At 37.1% G+C, this 17,853-nt stretch overlaps 1 protein-coding gene across 9 annotated transcripts in view; it reads left to right on the top strand.

The window, feature by feature from the left end:
- rap1gapa (RAP1 GTPase activating protein a) overlaps positions 1–17,853 on the top strand; it is a 106,614-nt gene that overhangs the window by 24,451 nt on the left and 64,310 nt on the right. For 2 of the 9 annotated variants that reach the window (XM_065285870.2, XM_065285868.2), the window contains exons 1-2: positions 1,870–2,033; positions 15,726–15,761. In XM_065285870.2, the coding sequence (XP_065141942.1) occupies positions 1,990–2,033; positions 15,726–15,761 (80 nt within the window). In that variant the 5' untranslated portion in view covers positions 1,870–1,989. Of the gene's footprint in view, positions 1–1,869; positions 2,034–15,725; positions 15,762–17,853 lie in introns of those variants that run through there. The other 7 variants (XM_065285880.2, XM_065285874.2, XM_065285869.2 and 4 more) reach the window with 6 other exon arrangements.

Raw genomic sequence — 17,853 nt, 5'->3', positions numbered from 1 at the left:
CGTGACAGTCAGCACATGATCATTTCAAATCCGTTTACAAGACAAATGCTGTTGTTGTTTAATATAAAGTTTACATTGCGTGGTAAAAATAATAAAATTATCTTCATTCATGCCAATTTCATAATGCGAACGTATTAACACAAGCTTTTATTCTGCTATAATATTTAACACTATAAACAATAACATGTCATTTTATATACAAACTATAATTCTATCTTGACATGCACATTAGGTTCATGTTGGTCCAATTTGATTCCCTCTCTTGCGCACAGTTGCCGTCGTCGGTCTCACTCTCAGCCTCCTTCCTATTACGAGGTGTTATTGTAAAAAATGCGTTACATATGGCATTTAAAAAACCGGATGGTTTATTTAAAGTTCGAATACGGATATTTCACGTCATGTTCGAATGCATATTCGAATATCGAATAAAAAGTGACAGCCCTAAATGGCATACAATGTGTGGAAATAATGAGAATATATTTTATTGCACATTTGCATTTAAAGGAATAATCTACCCTTTTGCCATATTAAACTATGTTATTACCTCAACCTAGACGAATTAATACATACCTATCTTTTTTCAATGTGTGCACTGTACAGCGCGTTTTGAATGTGTTAGCATTTAGCCTAGCCCCATTCATTCCTATGGTACAAAAAAAAGTTTTCTTTTGTATAACTCTTCGTGTTACAGTCTTTAAATAGGGAAAACACGGAAGTGTTTGGTGGCTTCCCTGTTTGGTACCATAGGAATGAATGGTTCTAGGCTAAATGCTAACACATTCACGACGCGCTGTACAGTGCACGCATTGAAAAAAGATAGGTATGTATTAATTCGTCTAAGTTGAGATAATAACATAGTTTAATATGGCAAAAGGGTAGACTATTCCTTTAACATTATAAAATTATAAGTATAACAATGAATAATAGTGTCTTTTTACAAAAATATTTTTACAATAACAATATTTCTAGAAACAGTCATTTCATGACTGCTACTAAAATAATCTTAGTCATAGTTACTGCTAACTTTTTATGTTGTGTCCTTGGGCTAGTGAACTATGTATACATTTCATATCTATAATACAGAACACTGAAATACAGGCACGTGCGGTTCCCCTAGTAAAAGGGGTCTAGCTAGCTACGCCCCTGAAACGGGTAATCAGACTACATTGGGATGTTTCAATTTAAGATACTTAGTAAGAAATTTGTAAAAAGTGATGAGATTAGAAACAAAAGTCATGAAGTACACTTTCAGAAAATATAAGTACATAAAGGTACAAAAGTTGTCACTGGAGTGGTACCTTTTCAAAAAGTACACTTTTGTACCTGAAAGTTACATATTGTTACCTCAGAGGTGCATGCTGTTACCTCAGAGGTACATATTGGTCCTAAATGGTACATATTAGGACCTTTTAAGAGGTAATGTCCCAGTGACAAAAAGGTACAATACCAAACCGCAGGACATACTGTAAGCTTTAAGTTTATTGTTCCAGTTTTAATTTCAGGCATTGCTTTTATTTGTGTAACAGACATCTGCTGGTTGTACATCTCATTCACATGGCTTTAAAGAGCATTGCAAGGAGATTTATGATTACATTAGATGCTGCCTCGTGTTGGTCTGTTTACAATAGGATATGAATGAGAAGTGGTAACCCATTGGTTACCCAGGAGATTGGAAGAGGACAGAACAAGCCCCCCCTTCTTATTATTTGGCAAGGAGGTGCGCAAGGAGAGAGAGAGAGAGAGAGAGAGAGAGAGAGAGAGAGAGAGAGAGAGAGAGAGAGAGAGAGAGAGAGAGAGAGTCAGGGGAGTGGAAAGAAAGGACAGCATGCTCGATGTGTACAGTTACACACTTATTAAAACACACACACACACATACCCGCCCGGTCCATAGAGACAGACTCAGTTCACTGTTTCTCTTGTAAAGTTCTCTCTCTCTTTCTCTCTCTCTCTACCTCTGATCTACACTGAGCTTTCCATCCATTAGCCACGATGCCGCAGAGAAAGAGGAGTTTCACTTTTGGAGCGTATGGAGGGTAAGAGCTTTTTACCAAAACATTTTACAGTATCACTTCTAGTGTCTTCTTGCTTGTGTACTAGGAAGTGTGATTCATAGACGTCTGTCTCCCACTGTAGTTACAGGTTTGGTAGAGCGATATAATAACAGCACGTTTTGTATGCTAATTCATCGTAAACGCAGGCTTGATTACGTCACTCATCGTATATGATTGACAGGGTCGCTATCACAATGGATGCCATTATGCCAAGTGATTGAAAACTGATTATTAAAGACTATTATAGTGGAAAGGATAATTGAACTTGTATTGAATAAGATACTGCAGTTGACCGAAGCAGAAACGAATCCGGGCAATAACTCCAGAGAGTTTCACACAATTACAGGCTGTTATACCATCAATCAGGCCTTGAGGAGTCCAATAAACCAAGGGACGAATCAGAACCGCTGTTTCTTAAGTATTGAATGCCGCCAGACTCCGACGAGATTCTTTCGTCTGGTAAAGGATACCGTAGGCTCAACAGGTGCAAGCCTGTCACATTTCAGTCTGTGTGTTGTCAAGGACAAGTGTTATCTGTGTCTAACTCATCTGATCACAGGAATGCTAAAGAGTACTGAATTGGTCCCGTCAAGACTGTCCTTAAATACTGTAGATGCCCAACAAAATGTATGTTTTTTTTCTAATGATCCTGAAAACTTTTTGATTTTAATATTTATAATAAGTTTCATAGACATTAAATATTGTGGTCATGTATGCATTTCATTACAGATTTTTTATGTATTTGTATTGATGCATAAGTTGTAAGGGTCAGGAAAGCATACATTTGGACACCTTCAATGCTGTCCCAGTATGCATCTCATGAAGTCTGTGAGTGTGGGACAGCGACAAAACAGTTTTGATTTGGTAACCATTGATTGGAAAAGACAAATGGAAATTTGGGGAATTATTTCGGATAATTACTATTTTTATGACTTTAAAGAGTAGTTCACCCCCAAAATAAAAATCATCAAAGATATTTATGTCTTTCTTTGGAGTTATATAAAATAATATCATGTTTGTTTAATGCTTTATAATTGCATTGACCGTGGATCAATGTTTTTAAAGCTTTAAAAGTGCATCCATTCATTATTAACCCTAGAGAACCCAAGAACCCTTTTATTAGCAGCAATTAATATTGGCCAAATTTCACCTGTGGGTTCTCCAGGGTTAAAGTAATCCATACAGTGGCAGCCGGTGACTTCTCTTCCGAGGGGCACGAATTCAAAATATGTGTTCGGAGTGTCATGTGTGTTGCTCGTCATGTCAAAATATGTGTTCCTTGCGTCATGTGAACCATGTGCATCATGCGTCACGTCAAAATACATGTCTGCTGCACACCCGTTGCTAGGGTCTATGATAAAAGAGACCCTCACATTCATAAAATACTCGCAAGCCACTAAGGGCGCACTCACACTATCCAAACCAAACCGCGCTCGGGCGCGTTTGACCCCCAAAGCCTGGTTTGTTTGACTAGTGTGATCGCTCTGTTCCGTGCCCAGGCGCGGATTGGTTAATCGCGCCGCGGCCGGGTTGCAGAGGTGGGCCGGAGCGCGGTTCACTTGGGCTCAGGCGCGGTAGGCTGTGGTGTGAGCACAATCGCGCCTGAGCGCGATTCAAAAGGTGAAGACGTCAGTTGCGCGACCACTCACCTTCATCTGCCTACGTAAAAACCTTTTGATGCGAGCAGCGGGGTTACGTGAATGTCCGAGCTGCACACGTGACAGATCAACTAAGCAATATGATGACATGTGAGAGGGCTGTCTGTGATCGCGCACTAAACGACTCCGAATAAACAACACAGACTTATCATTACGGTGGGTTCCAGTGTTAAGAGAGCGCTTTACTTCCTGCTTTTTTTCAAAACAATCGCATCTTAATGACGAAAGCGCGCCCGGACTCGGATCGATAAAAAAGTACAGTGTGAGTGCGTGCACCTGGGGGAGTAGCGAGGGGTGACAATCGCGCTGGGGCATGGTTTGGTTTGGTTTGGATAATTTGAGTGCGCCCTAACTTAACACTAAACTCTGATTACACATTAGATTAAGTGAGTATCTGCCAAACGTGAGTGTCCCTTTTATTATAAACCCCTTTGAAGCGTCTGCTACAGACACTTATTTTGACATGACACGTGATGTATTTAAGTTTACATGACTGCGCCGAACACATATTTTGAAACGACGAGCCACACACATGATGGGCTACATACATGTTGTAATGAGCTTCGCATCGTGCACCCTCAAAAAAGAAGTCACCAGCCGCCACTAAATCCATATGTAACCAAATGGATTAACCAAAAATATTCAACTTTTCAACGAGATTTTTTTTAAAGATGTACAATTAATATTTGGTGTTCCCAGAGTGCTTACGTGAAGTTTTAGCTCAAAATACCCCACAGATAATTTATTATAGCATGTTAAAATTGCCACTTTATAGGCCTGAGCAAAAATGTGCCATTTCTGGGGGTGTTCTTTAAAATGCAAATGAGTTGATGAAATGCAAACACTGATCACAATGATGGTGGTTTGCAGCAATTGAAACTCAATTGTGCTGTCAATGATCTATTTTCTCACTTTCTCTCTGCACTAAATGGAAGTGCCGTGGTTGGATAGTGCAGATTAAGGAGTGGTATTATTGTAATTCGCCTTGCTACCTCCATCACAAAACAGGCAAAATCTGACCGACCTACAGTAATTTCTCACATACTTGCAGATGGCTTACAGAAAACTAAATTACAGGGTTGTTCTTTTTCACATTTTTCATATTGATAGAAGCACTGGTGATCTTATTATAGCACTTAAATATGGAAAGTCAAAATTTAACGCTATGACCTCTTTAAGTGGAAAATTTGCATGACGTGAAGTAAAAGGAAAAGCGAGGAACGCAATGCTTTGCTTTTGGTGTATACACAGCATAACAGCTATAGGTTTTAAGTGTGGCGGCACATGAAATCGCACTGCTTCTCCCGTAACTCACGACTAGTCATACCAGTCATGACAAAACTCACATATATCATGTCGCAATCATAAAGCAAGGAAGAGCCAGGGTATTATTTAACATAACTCCAACTGTGATTGGCTGATGAAAGAATGACATACTGTAAACATCTTGAATAACGTGTGTGAGCAATAATCCAAACATTTTCATTTTGGGGGTAAACTACTGCTTTAAAATATCAGTTTACAGGAACTCTTGAATGCTAGTTTTTATGGCATTGAATGGTCAGCTTGATCTTGCAAGACTTTGTTTCAGCCTCCAGGCTTTTTCATGAGGTTGAAAGGAAATTATGTGTATTGATTGTTTTTTCAATTTTTCTCTGTAAATTGTCTCCAGCTGTACTTTGACATTTGCTAGCTACCGGTGATTGTGGCATCTAAAAACGCATCTCTGAAAATTGCTCTGGGTGCAAGTAACAAGTGAAAGATTTGCTTGCAGGTGATTGATGCTTACATGGCCTCGTGCGTTCATTCGCCTGCCTTTTAGAATACAGGCAAGCCCTCAACATGAAAGAGCTGCTTTAGGCAAAAACCTTAAATAAATAAAGCTTTTGTACATTTAGCATTGAGGGAATTGACCATTTATTCATGTGAACCAAGTGCCTTACGTAAGGACCCAATTAGAATAGCCTATATGTTTGGCTACATCTTGTGAGACCAGTGAAACCAGTTGAAAGTATAAACTCATTGTGTTAACTGCTAAGTCTTTCTCATCAAAGAGGATCAAATATTTTTTCTTAGTTAAGTTTAGTCAACTTCTCTAAAAATGCTGGGTTGTTTCAACACATGGTTCGGTCCAATAAAAGCAAAGCCAACTGTTGGGTTAAAGCGTAACTAAACCCCTGGTCAGAGCCTGACTGGCAATATTTGAAAAATGCAAGAAAAGTGGGCAGATCCCAAGGAGATAGAGGGGACGAACTAAGTGTGTGGTGAGATCGTAACAAGGGCGTGGTGATCTTAAACCTGCTTACGTCACGAGTCATTTTTTGGACCCACCATCCAATAGGAAAATTCAACTGCAGTAGCCATCGTTCAACCTGAAGAGGGCAGAACTCAGACGTTTTTACACCATATATTGTAGTATTGAAACACTTTACATTCAAATGTCAAAAAACTTACTAAAATCAATGAACAGCACTAATAAAGCCCCATTCTTACAGATCATTAACTAAAAAAAGTTGGTTTAGGGTTTAGTTACTCTTTAAGGTTAAATTAATCTAGAAAATTCATATTTGACCCACCCATACAGTATGTGTTTGAGCCTGGATGAGGACATGGATGTAGATGGTTCACTCAGATGACCTCATATGAAGTCACTTATTTTCTAAAATAAGCCTGGCATTGTTTTGTCCATCTCACCGGTTTCATGAACTCCTAATGGAGTCTAATGAAATAAACAGCAGACCCAGAATTTGTCCGGATCTGAAAATGTTTCTCTCTCTTTCTCTTTCTCTCTTATGTTCTCTGTCTGACACTTACTATCTGAAATAAATCCTAATGGCACCTGGTTTGAGTCATGAGAGCTGGATGACTCATACCAGACCTGTGTGTACAGTTATGTCCTCAATGGCAGTTGAAAAACAGGCCCAGATTTGAGTGGACATTGTAAAAAAAAACGATGTGGAAAAGCTCCTTGTCGTTTTGTGCCCACTGGTGCCGATCGCTGGTTCTTGGAGGTCAGCAGATCTTTTATGCCCATTTCCAATGCTTTTTAGTTGGGTAGTGGTTCACAGAGCAAACACAGAACAAGTGACTGTTCAACAGACAAACAAGAAATAAATGGTGGAAATGCGCATGAAATATATAGCCTGTATTCACTGTACTGTAAGTCACTTTGGACTCTTAATTAATGAACATTTCCTTTGTTTGTTGGTTTATGCATTTTTGTTTTCCGTTAGCACAATATTGAACAAGTACAGTTTTTGTTGTTAAATGACAGAGTGAAGGTGCTTGTCAGCATTCGTTTTTTTTAAATGGCTTTGTTTACCTTTCTGTCCGGCTGAGTGGCATTTTAAAGAGGCTGTTGAACCTTTTCAATAGGCTTTCATTTGCATTACAAAATCAGCGATGTGTTTATCTCAAGAGTCTGTGACCACTTGAGCATTTCTCTTAGGAAGGGAACAAAACCAACACTGACCCTCATGCCCTTCATCTGATTCATGTTTACATTCAGTGAATTTATGAAAGATTCATTTCTGGAGACAAAGACAATTGATGAGTTCAGATAGTAGGCAGCCTTTAGACGCACTTCCTATATTCACACATATACACATAACACACCATCAATCTAACACACAACAATTTAAGCAATTCAAGAGATGGCATCGAGGAGCTGGGTCAAATTTTCGAGGGACTCGACCCTGACCGTCACTCGTATGAGGGATTTCTGCCTTCTGTGGGACATGAGTCATGACAGGTGGTGTGGTTTCAATGAGTCTCTGCACCTGTGCGTTTGTGTAATAGCAAATGTGGACATCATCATATATAGGACTAGGAGGCACATTTTAGCTGAAATGTTTGTATATTCTACTCAAATATCCGACTTTTACAGTCTAAACAGAATGCATGAAATGCAATATTTGCGAAACAAATCCAAGCTACATTCATATATTCGATTCAGATTTGTTATTTTTTGATGCATCTCGGTTTGAATGGTCAGGCTGGGTTGCAAATACTTGAATATGATCTATACATCATTACTAATGCAACAATACTATACTAAGGGACAGTTCACATTTCCCGTCTTTTGTGTGCGCAAAAACTGTATGTTATCTTGAATGTAGGCATGTGGCAAGGGTGCTCAAATAAAAAGTGAATTTTTCCAGTCACGTCGGTGCCGCAGCCAGTTAAAAATACTTCTACTTTTCAGAATGCTGCGTCGGAAACCACATTGGAACCGCGCGGTTTTAGAGGTAAAATGTGAACCACCCCTAATGCAGACACTACTTTAGACAGTGCTCGAATTGAATCAAGTCTTATCTTTACTAAAATAAAAATAACCGAGGTACCCCCCTAAATATAATTTTGACTTCTTAGGTACCTAATCCCTTACAGGGGTTCCGGATCCCCCAAGCCCCCCCTCAATTCGAGCACTGGTTCTGACGTCAAAATCCAAATGTAGGCTGTATGCAAGTGGATTCTGCAAACTGACAACATAAAAAATTTCAATTTTAAGTCAGTTCAACGTTGGATCTTGAAGTCGGATCAACGTTGGATTTTAATTCCAAACCAGGTTGGGTTTTGACATCAGGCCAAGGTTGGGTCTTGATGTTAGGCCAACTTTGATCAGATGTCAAGACCTAACAGTGACCTGACGTCAAGACACAACGTTGTTCTTTAGATATTGACTACAGCATGTTGTCTCAACAAATTGATCACTTGCTAAAAACGATGGGGGAACAAAGTTGCATGCATTCATTCTTCTGCTTTCACAATGTGGACTGGTACCGCTGTCTCTGTTGGTTTACAGTACAGTAAATACACTGTACTGCTAAATCAACATACACCGTACTGTTAAATCAGTCTGTCCATTTACACTATATTTTCAACATCTGCCGTCATTTGTTGTATGTTAACAGCGTGTAGTGTGAGGTTTTTTATGCTTGTTGTGATTCAGTATTTGCATCGGAGGCATTATAGCGATCAGATCGTAATCTTGTTACATGATAATGCACAACAATATTAAAAAAAACAAGATTGGAACTTAAGGTGGGGACATCTTATGCACATTGTCATTTTGATTTGTACCTAAAGTTTGTGTTTTCGGGACCTAAAAAGATGTGATTTCCTGGAATGCTGCAGTTGTGGTACGCAGTGTAATAGCAGGGACTAGAGGGCTTCCTCACACAGCAGGTGTAAAGACATCCTTTATCTCTGAACACTGACATTCCCTCAAAGATATTTACAGCAGGTCACAATGCATGGTTATCAGTTGACAAGTTTTACTGTCATTTTCCTATATAACAATGCAGTACAGTATAGCAAAAATAAATCATCATAGGTGCACTGTGTGATTCTTCAATTTGTCATTTTTAGTTTTATTGTTTTAAAGATAATCCGCTGTAGTTGTCCATCATCTACTAAACTCAATATGACAAACTTGATTCACAAGTAAACCTGGCCACTTAATAAACTTTATTGACGACTCATGGCAAATTGTTTATTTCTCAAATATTCAATTTATTAAGACACAGAATCAACAGACATCTGGTCCAGTGAAAGGGGCTAGTGTGGTTCATACATAGTGGTTTTATACATTGTTTTCTCTACAAGGCCACAGTGACCATGAGTGGAGTTTGGCTTAGCGATTTATTCATGTAAGCAGGAGCAAAGAGATCAAGGTATTAGCATGGCCCTGTTAGCATGCGTTGGTACTGTAAATGCTGTAACTTTAATATTTGGTGATTAAAAAGTTAACATATATCTTTAGGTGGACAGTAACGTGTTTCCCATTTGCAAAAACAGCCAATGTCATGTCATGGAGTTGCTAGAGATGAATGGGAGATGCGTGTAGATCATATCAGTGGGGAAATCTATTTATTAAGACTTTAAAAGTTATTGTAAATACATTAACGCAAATTGATTTAATGCAATGAGAGACAATCGGGTGGTCCCATAAGGCTTTTAGTTTTGCAAATGAGATGAATCGTAAGCAGATGATACTAAATTCTAAATTCTGTATGAAATCCAGTGAGATCATTGTGTTCCCTTCTTCTGTAGCCCTGGTGAGTTCATGACATGATTTATCATCTTTCATGTTTCCTTGCCAAAAGGGTCATAAATACACATGAAAGTGATGGTCAACAGGCTGATGTTACACCCTGTATACACTAGACCTGTTGAAGATCGCTTCCATTATGATCAATGAAGTTGTTTACACTGGAAGTTTAGGCTAGTTTGTTGCAATAATCTTTTCACTTACAAATATCATTAAATATTTGATGTTAAATGGCTACATCTTGTAATGTTTTTTTTTTTTTACAAATCTATACTTTAATGGATTTCCTTTGAAAGTAAAATTGCATACATAGCTATTGACCTATTTTATTGTTGTTAAACCCATCAAACATGAAGTTTACAGATGATTGGGTTGAGTTACTGTAGTGAACACTGCCGCTTTGACACGTCGATTGTAGACAGACTCGAGCAGTTATTCAAGCTGTCACATCAGGTGTTGACAGGGTGTTAGGGTTACCGTAAACCAGCTATAATGTTTTTGCCTTATCATTTTATGCCTTATCTGTAATAAAATATTCTCTCCGGTCTCAAATATGGACAGTGTCCTGGTTATCCAGTACGGTACCCTGCAGTTACTGAGATACAGTGTTATAAAGCTGTCACAACCTGTTCATGTATTATATTTGTATATATATTAAAAGGCTTCACTGCAGCAATAAATGAATTCTTGTTGCGAAATGATCTTTAATCAAATTCAGACTTTGGTCCCTTGTGAGTATTGTTGAATACTACTCGAATGTGGCAGTCATGTGGATCACAGCACCCCCTAATGTGTGGTTCAGTTTCTTCATTTTTACATGTTTTACAAATGACTTTGCAATGTTTCTAGTTATATCTTTAGCGTTTTTTGCTAAAAAAGCTTAAGCCCTTTTTACACTGAGATAATGGAAAATACACAGAAAATGCTCCTCTGGATTTGTCCTGGAACATTTGATTTTGGTATATTCACACTGCCAGTGATTTTCCAGATGGGTGCATTCACACACATACGTAAAGTATATCCAGTTTGCAGACATTTCACATCATAAATGTTAATCTGCATTTAAATCCTGTGTGTCAAAGAGCTGAATGAAAACTTCTTGTTGCGATGACACGCGTGTCCTCACTAGGGCACACCCCTTATGGCATTGTTTTTGCCTTTTGTTCACACAGGATGTGTTCCGTAAATGTTATGGCAATGTTACTAGGTCCCCTTTACGGGAGCGATCCCAGAACATCGGCTCTTCGCCAATTTTATGGAAATTTTCTTCCATCAAGGTGCTGTGTGTGAGTGATGTTTTAGAAGGTTTTGTAGTTAAAAAAAGAACAGTTAAATGTTAAATACCAATTATATGGTTAAAAATGACATTTGTATAATTGTATAAGGTTGTTAATGACTAACATGGCATTTACTTTCAAAAGGGAGAAATCTGCCTGATTCTGGTAGATAAAATTTAGCATTCAAAGCGTTGGGTCACATTTTAAATAAATTTTTAGGTAGAGGTATTTCATTCATAATGTTTGCAAAGAATTGCAGAGTCAAAAGATTCTTTATATATTTTAATCTGGCAAATATTTGGATTAGTGGGCATTTAATACGGCCGTTAATATAAGCTGACTAATTACTTATGAGCGTGAAGCACGGGGTTGAACAGTTATCCCCTGTGGTTATTTTGGCTCAGTCATTGCTTAGCTTAAGAGTTTCACCACACCCAAACTCAATTTTCCTTTATGAGATTTCTGTGGAACAGGAGACGAGGTAAACCTCAGTCCAAGGATGAAAACAATTTTACGTTTATGGCTCTCCTGTGGGCCGCTAACACAAAGCAACTGGAGTTGGGAGATATTCTCATCAGTTTACAGTCCATTATGATGTTTGCCAGGTTTCTGAATACATCGTAAATCTTTGTGCATATTAAAATGGCAAACATTGAAAGTATAGGTCTGCCACGGCATCATTTGCTTTATATTCAGGTTCATGGCACATTGCCTGAGTGAATCTGAATGATGTGTTTATGAATCGGAAGAACTGTGGCTTTCGCTGTTTGTTTGTGGATATAAAGTGAAGTTAATTAAACTGGCGAGACTGTAAGCATATCCGTGCTGCAGAAATGTCAAACCTTACATGCATGGGTTTAGACGGCATGTTTTGTAACCTAAGCACAGGAGATTGTTCTTCAATGCCAGATAGGTTTATATATTCATTCAAATTAAAAACAAATATATCAATAAAAACGCAGTGTGTGCACATTAAATCTACTTTATTAATTCATGTTTAATGAACTACAGAGGACTTGGTACCTAAAGATAAAAGAGATTCAACCCAAAGTTTTTGCTGTACTTAAAATTGCATACATTTAAAGTAAAAAGATTTGAGGAGTTCCTATGCAAAACCCTCTAAGTGCATCTGACATGTTTTAATAAGCATTTTTATCAGGCTCTTATATTTAGTTTCTATTATTTTACAAAGAAAATGTTATTAGTCACTTATCGAAATGCCTTGTTTGCACAAATGTCATCTTTGTCATTTTATTGTTATTTAACACATTTGACCGTCTTTGCACAATCTTCTTACTGTAAGTGCATGCAAGCTATTAGGGCAAAAACCTTTTTAAAGAATTCCACTTTTTTGGATAAGACATAGTAACAGTTGCAAAACAACTAAAGATTTAACTAGAAACATTGCAAATGATGAGATAAGTTTAAATGTTTTGCACATCGTCTAACATCTAATTAATCTTTTGTGCATTTAGTGGACAAAGTCGATGTGGCGTTTTGCGGATTCTGATAACAAAGTGGTATTTCTGAATGCCATAGGATTAAACGGGTTTAAAGCGAAGGCATTTACTAAACATATAATATAGAGCATTTGATCAATATCATTATCTCATTTTTGACGGAGGTTGCATTTACAGTAGCGGCTTTTGCATAAGCTTCTCATTTACAGTACACATCTACAGTAATGTGAGTTACAGTTATTTACTGTACCTACTGTACTAGTTTCAGTCTTTTAGTTAGGGTTTGTTTGACACTACTCATAGTCGTCATTTCACTGTCTAGCTTAACTATAGACCCGATATAGTCTGGCTATGAGATCTAGCCATATAAACTTGCATTATGTAGTTTTTGGCTGTGTTTGGACAGTTATTAGATGTCTTATAAATGCAAAACTGCTTGCTACTGTAAGTGATGGCATGCTGTATTGCCTGTATTAAACTTGTATGAAAACATTTATTAGACACATCAGCATTGTAAACAAATACTCATTTGTGACGCTATCATTTCAAAATGAAGGCTATGCGATACATTGTTTACAAACATACAGTATTTCCAGCAAAGATCCACATTGACAGAAAGGTTTATTGCTTGCAAAACCCTAAAAAGATATGTTTCCAACTTAAATACAAATTCTGCCCCCAATAGCATCAAATGAGCATTGACTTGATGCAAGTGTGTTATTAATAACCACGTAACGTAGTTTATTTTAGTCTGTGTTTGTGGAAACCCGTCACGGTGTACTTGTGTCTGACTGCCACCAAAGGTGTCAGCGTTTAACATCAGCTGTGACTTATCTGTAACACGGGCCGTCAGAGGAAAGGCAACATCCGTGACACCGGCCGTCCTCTGTCTGTGATGAGGTGTGACAGAATAGTGAATCTAAAATCTGCTTCTCCACAGCTGTCAGCATAAAACACACACAGACAACAGTAATGTTCTTAGTCTCTTTGCATTCTGTCTAAGTAAGAAAAACAGTCCTGTCTCTATTTCTGGCTGTGGCCCAGGAATACCACGAATGTTAGGTGGTATAGACAGTATGAATTCTGATATGCAGCTTAATCCAGGACAGGCAGGTTCCTGGAAGGATGAATTCCCATGGCTCTGCTCTAAATGCATATCACACTGTTCACACAGACAGAAAGTACAGGACACTAGGTGATATCTTAACAGCAGGAGGCGAATGACACGGTGAACAACTGAACTTGGTAGATATTGTACTGTAAATATTATTTTGCATTTGAATGCAATGAATATCCGAACTTGACTTTATTAGCTTTCTCTTTAGTTTGGTGGTTGAATATTGGTCCTGCGTGTTGTTAAAGTACTGTAAGTTTTTAAACATCTCCTGTGATACATGTTTGAAGTTTGAGCTATAATTCATCTGTTGACAAGTGAGCGTTGCATCATAACACCATCTGCTGGACAAAATCATTCCTTAGTCAACATTTCCTAACACAATGTTCTGCTGCTTTTAACATTATACGGCAAAAGTTATTTATTTAAATCCTAACATCTGTTTACCTGTTTTAATGGGATGTTATGTGGCAGGGGCTACCAAGAAAAATATATTTCTAATATTCCTACCCTGTCTCATTTAGATGCGTATAAATAGCACGAAGTGTGCACTGTAAAAAATAATTTGCTGCTTTAAAAATTTTTGTTGAATCAACTCAGTTTTACAAGTCATTTCAACTTACAATTCAGGGCTCCAGACTGCCCCCAAATGGTGGCATTTTGCCTCTAAAATTTGAGAGTGTGCCACTGAATTTTACATCCAGTCGCACATGTGCAACCAGTAAATTTGACCCTTTTTTCCAATAAAATGTGACACTGAATTTGAAACAGCACATTGTAATTTCTGCATCTATAATAAAGTATTTATTAGTAATACAATGGAAATTAGTAGAAATGTGAATATTTGGTTAGCATGTTGATATACGGTGTGTGCCCCTAAATTTTCTGGTTGCGCCCCTAAAATTTTCAATTGGGGGCCACTGTGCTCCTAGTGAAAAAAGTTAGTCTGGAGCCCTGCAATTTTTTTATCTTGACTAGAGATGAGTTGTTAAAACTACAGGTGAGTTGTTATAACTTATAAAATTAAGTTGACTTTTCTCAATTATATTTTATAAGTTGTGACAACTCATCTTTGTTGACATGACTTGTAAATCAAAAAGGCAGCAAAGTATTTTTTACGGTGTGAAAATCATGCAATACATATGCCAAATTTCAATTTTGCATGCATATGATACGTCAATCCTTCTTATTCACTGAAACGGCGCATCTTTTTTTGTCGTTTTATTTATTGGTTTCTCAAATTTTTTCTGTTTTTTAAACCATTTTCCCTTGGGTTTAGGTTTAGATTTCAGATTTGCTTAAGGAGGTTATTTAATATACATGTTTCTCCATGTTTTTGTCTATATTTAAACCATGGTCGCTTAAAGTTGGGGTTAGAATTGGGGTTTGGGTTAGGATGTCATTTTTATATAACAAAAAGTTGTTTTAGCCCTAAACCCAAGCGAAAATGGTAAAATGGTAAAAAAAATCAAAAACTATTGAGAAATTTTCACACTTCGTGCTATTGATACGCAACTCCGTGAGACTTGCTACATGTTTTAATTAATGAAAAAAAAATTACCATTTACTACTAAAACACCATGAGAGTTGTTTTAATTTGAATAGAAAGTGAAGTCATGGAGTATTTAAAGCACAATGGGTTTAATTCTCCATAAAAGCATGTTGAACATGGCCAGTTACATAAACTCAGTTAATCTTATAAAGCGTCATTATATAAGAAACATTTAGTTGCAGAATAAATTTTGTATAGTTAACAAGTACTGTACACTGTCAAAAGGATATTTCTAAACTAGAATTCCACAAACTTTCCCAATGATTTTAATAACTGTAGACTTCTGAATGGAGGAGCTGACAATACATATTTTTTACTTTTGTAGCCACAGTCTGTACACTGGGTTATTTTCCAGTTTAACTTGGCTTAGTTGTTTCAACCCAAATTTTATTAATTTAATAATTTAACCCATTAGCTGGGTTTGTCCTTTTGACCCAAAGTTGGGTTGAATATAACCCAGCATTTTTTTTACAGTGTAATATTTAGGTTATTTATAGTAGACCTTTATAGTATAAACAGGTACAAGGTATTGTCTAACTGAAATTGTATTTGTCTTTTCAGAGTTGACAAGACATTTTCCAGAGCCAGAAGTTTGTGGTAAGTCGAGTCCTTTTCATTTTATTAAGCCACAGCCTGAAACCAGCAGTTCCAGAAACCACATGCAAGCTTTTGTACATTTTTGCTGCAGGCCATCAGTCACTAAGGAAAGACAATTTTCTTTTTGCTGTCTGGCAGCAAACAATTTACATCTACTTGAGTGTTGTAACAGCTTTATTTCTTACTAGTACTATTTAGATTTCATATCATTACTTGTGACTATAATTAAAGGGTAGGACTGCACGATTCCTGAAAAAATTATGATCACGATTGTTTTGCTCAAACTTTTGATCAAGATTAGAAATCACAATCATTCTCTAAGTGAAGGACTTCTATTCACTTCAGTATTTTTATTACACATTACAGCCATGTGTATAATTTTAGGCTATATATATTTTATATATTATAAAATATTTTATAGATTTGTAATATTCACAGCTCCCATTCTCTTTTTAAAACATTTAAAATCATTCCGCAAAATTCTGCATAGATTTTGCAAAAGAAATCCGCAGAAATAGCAAAAATAACTCCTTACACAGATTCAATTGTAGCTGATACTCTTACAGCAATTAAAGCAGTTCAGTTTTGTTTTAAATGTCAAAATAATTAAATATCTTTTATTTCTTACATTTTAGAGCATTTTGTGTTTGTTAAATTAAGGTTTTTGATGATGACCGGTTAGCGGCCGACTGCAAGTTAACGACATGTTTGATCAATTGAGCCTCTCAAATTAACACTTCACTTGCCTAAAATAACATTTATATAAAATATATATTTTCAGCATATAACAATGTTTGTTTAAATGTTTATTATCAACACTATCTTTAAAAAGCGTAGGCAGGCTGGTCTGCATCTCGCAGTCGCGACGGAGTGCAGAAAAATAATGAAAGTGGCTATAAAAAACGAAACAAAATAAACATGAAACGAAATAAACATGCAGGTTGCCTTACCTTACACATTCGCTATGCATCAATTAAAATGTAATGCTTTAACATAGAACATGGCTATTCTTGTATCAAACAATTAAACTAGAAAAAAAAGTCTTCTCAAATTAGAAAAAAATGACACAGCATTCTTACATGACTACAGGAAGAAGTCTTTTATAGATTGTGTCTTAGATGCTGTGTGCATAGATTATGCGCAGTATTTAAGGTTGTAATCCAGTCCTCCATTTATATTTTCCCCCGATGCTGCGGGCAGAGACGCTAAACACCTTTGCAACAGGTGCATTGTGAATGTATGTGTTTGCTTAGCGGACTCGTGCGATAGGTTAAACGTCTTTCTTTTACAATCACCAATGGCTAAACGTTTCTTTTAATTAAATTGAAAAATATAAAAAGATGAAGAAGCCTAAAAAAGCCAGAGGCCTGCCTGCATATCAACTGTGACGTTAAAATTGGCCCGAAACCCGACAAGAAGGGCGTAAAAAGGTTGAAATGCAGGGCTCTAATATATATTTGTATGTTGTGGATGATCGTGGTTTTTTATGGTTGCGGCTTGTGTCTTCACCTTTTAAAAATCTTGATATTTCAGTTTGGACGAAACAAAAGCACAGTTTGCACAAGACTTGTAACTTACCTAATCAACACCACTTTCCTCAATTTCGAAATATCCAAACAATGGAGTATATAACCCTTTTCGGGGGAACAAACGTATGCATATACTGTATGTACTTTCTTCTAATTGCTCTGCCATTATGTTGTTCAAGATGAATTAATGTAAATCTCGTGATGCCAACTTAATTCTACCATAACACAAACCGCGCTTGCAAATATCCACTCCGCCCATATCAAGCAAACACATTGCTTGATTCTAGACCGTCTGCTTTGTGCTTGGTCTTTACACATTAATCGCGACGATTGTCTTAAACTAATCGTGGGACGCACATATCGTTATCATGATAAAAATACGCTTAATCGTGCAACCCTATTAAAGGGTATTTAACTCTTTCGCCGCCATTGACAAGATAACTCGTTAATAAAGAGAAAACGCTTCCCTGCCAATGACAATTATTTCCAGATTTCCGCAATACCGCCATTATCCACCAGGTGCACTTGCACTGTTATGCACCAGGTTGCGCACTTCCACATCT

The sequence above is a fragment of the Paramisgurnus dabryanus genome, chromosome 21 (assembly GCF_030506205.2).
Source record: "Paramisgurnus dabryanus chromosome 21, PD_genome_1.1, whole genome shotgun sequence".
Taxonomy (NCBI): Eukaryota; Metazoa; Chordata; class Actinopteri; order Cypriniformes; family Cobitidae; genus Paramisgurnus; species Paramisgurnus dabryanus.
The sequence above is the reverse complement of the archived record's forward strand: the minus strand, read 5'-3'. Positions and strand labels throughout refer to the sequence as shown.